A 2,901-nucleotide genomic window follows, 5' to 3' on the forward strand; every position below is an offset into this window, starting at 1 on the left:
TCCTGACCTCAAATGATCCACCTGCCTCAGCCTCCCAAAGTCCTTGGATTATAGGCATGAGCCACCGCACCCAGCTGGCTTAGAAGTTTAAAGGGTTATATGGCTCATCCACCCAAGACTGTAAAGCTGGGGTTCATGAGTATGAAACCCAGAGGTGTGAATCAAACCAAGGAAAGTGCCCTTTCCATTATGTTATTTTGAAAGAAGACAAAATAACACTGTATCTTCCATTCATACCAGGGTTCCATGCCGCTTTACCTTTCCCCCTGTAGACTGCATGATGAAGAAATACTGAAAGGAAAAGTTTGATTTGGCTTTGCCAGGAAACACTTGATGTTATTACCCTACCTCGAATATTAACTTCAGCAATATGTGGCTCAAATTCTAGATGTTATCAGCTTCAGCGAGGATGACACTTACCTTGTATTATGGCCAAGAGAATGACAATAACAAAGAAGAAGAAAGTGATGTCAAAGATGATTCGATAGATCTCATATTCATCTCCTGCTGGGTCTTCGATTTCATCCCCGATCCCTCCTCCAGCACGAACTCCAACATACATGTGGAACATATAGCACTGGAAAAAAGACATGGTGTCACTTCTTGGAGGGACATTACCCACTTTTATTCTTGACAAACCCGAGTTCTCTCTGTAGTTCCTAATCCTCACTCTGGAAGTGAGAATTATTGCATTCTATATTGCCTCTCTTTGTTTCAATATTTGTAGCTGTGAAGCAAACACTTGGCTTTTGCATGTTGCTGTCTTTTAAACAAAAGTGTATACTGCATACTCTGCCTAGCACTTTCTCTCTCACTTTGGAGAAAATGGAAAATTTTCTAGTATCTTGTGTCTTATATCTAGTATCTTGGCTAGTATCTTGGCTCTGAACCATCTGTTCTAATGAGGTAATCATATTATGAACACATTAAGGGACATACAACTATATTGCATTGTTTAGTGATTTTGGACATAACAGACATAACAGACATTGGTGACGTAAGAGAAAGGTGAGGTAGTAAGATGGAATCTTAGAAATTAAGCTAGAAGAAAACATACTAACGCCCTCCCCTCACCTAGTATATATGAAATATGATGCTGAAATTCTTTTCTACTTTAATACCTACAATAAAAAAGAGAGGAGACCTGAGGAAGAAATAGCATCTTATTGTTTAAACCCTAAAACATCAAAGCCACCAACAAACACAGCTGCCTGTGCCTACTGCTAAAATACGAGGGGTTCATTAAAGTGCATTTTAGGGCAGTGTTCTCAGCCTCAGCACCAGTGACATTTTTGGCTGGATAATTCTTTGGGCAGGGGCTATCCTGTGCACTGTACGCTATTTTAAAAAGATCCCTTGGTCTCTACCCCTTAGATACCAATAGCACCCTACCTCATAGTGACAATAACAGATATCTCCAGATACCAAATGTCCTGGGGGCAGGGTGGGGGGTAGTGAGGAATGAAGTCATGCTGGATTGAGAGTCACTGGCTTGGAGCATCCAATATTTTATCCCCATTTAAGCAAAGTCCAAACTCCTTTTTCAGGCCCTTGAATTTAGCCACACTCACCTTTCCCAAAAACCTCCCTCTCCGCTCTCTCCACTCTTCATACCTCCTCCAAATGAACTATTCCTGATTCCAGATCTTTGCTCGTACATTCTCCTTCTCTTGCAATAGCCTTTTCCATTCTTACCCCATTCCTACTCATCCTGTAGGGCCTAAATTAATAATCCTTCCTCTGAGATTTTCTTAGACTGTCCCAGATACCCTGACTTAATGGATGTGTCACCCATCAATTCAAAACCTAGTTAGTTGCTGCTGACCAGAACAAAGGGGACAAAAGCCTAAACACAGAAACACCACACTCTTCTGCTTCTCTTCATTTCTGGCCATTGCTTCCCACTCTCCTTTGCCAAATCTTCCTCATCTCCCTGTGGCTTCATGAACAGTTGCTCCAGGACTGGATTCTTTGACCTTTTTCCTTCTAGGACACTCCCTTGGGGGAAGCTTCCTGGTTTCATGGCTTTAAGTTTCATCTCTGTGCCAATTACACTCATTTCTATTTCCAGCCTGGACCTTTTTCTTGAATTCCACACTTGGATATCCAGCTTGCTTGTTTTTTTGTTGTCTATTTCATTCCCCTAGGACTGACTGCATTCCAACAAGAAATGCTTTGGTTATTACTCTGTTGCCAGTGCCTTACCATGAGCACATGGTCAGTCCTCAGATCATTTGTGGGATGAATGAGGAGCAAGACCTGCTATTTTCATGGAGCCTTCACTGCCTCAACCCACAGATCTCACATTCTCAGGACACTTGGAAAAGCCCAATGTGTAGGCAAAGAGCAGCCAACAAGGTGATACCAAAATGCCCACAGCTCAACTCTGAGTTCAACAGCTGACGGATCTGTTAGATGCAGAGGAGAAAAAGTCTCCTGGGTTAGATGGCTGGAATTTAGGGAACAGAATTAAATGTGTAAAAATTTGGAAACGTTTTATCAGCCTGGCATACAAGGATGAGATTGGGCACATTCAGGGTGGAATGGTCGTAGACTCAGCCTGGCATATAATAAACAGCATTACAAGGCCAGCTCAGCCAGTGCCCACCCAAGATCTGGTCCGGAGCCCAGGTTAGGGGTCTCTTTTGCAGAAAGGCCCACGAGATCCTTAGAGCCAGATTAGCCTGATGGGGTCTAAGCCTAACCTCATCTCAGAGCCTCCTGGATGGGAGAACATTCTGGGTTCCTGGTACTACCTACTGAATCAATCTCTGGAAGGAAAATCTTACAGACCATCCATCACTTAAAAAAAAAAATCCTGAAGCCACTGCTGTAGTTTCTCAAAGCTTGGTGCTTGAAACTGCTAATAGTGAATCTGTGAGAAGGGGAAACTATTTTCAC

At 42.7% G+C, this 2,901-nt stretch overlaps 1 protein-coding gene across 1 annotated transcript in view; it reads right to left on the bottom strand.

Moving 5' to 3' along the window:
• RYR2 (ryanodine receptor 2 (cardiac)) overlaps positions 1–2,901 on the bottom strand; it is a 620,934-nt gene that overhangs the window by 16,815 nt on the left and 601,218 nt on the right. The window contains 1 exon segment of the mRNA XM_011976391.1: positions 421–577. Coding sequence (XP_011831781.1) covers positions 421–577 — 157 coding nt within the window.

This window comes from Mandrillus leucophaeus, unplaced genomic scaffold, assembly GCF_000951045.1.
Source record: "Mandrillus leucophaeus isolate KB7577 unplaced genomic scaffold, Mleu.le_1.0 Scaffold165, whole genome shotgun sequence".
NCBI classification, from domain to species: Eukaryota; Metazoa; Chordata; class Mammalia; order Primates; family Cercopithecidae; genus Mandrillus; species Mandrillus leucophaeus.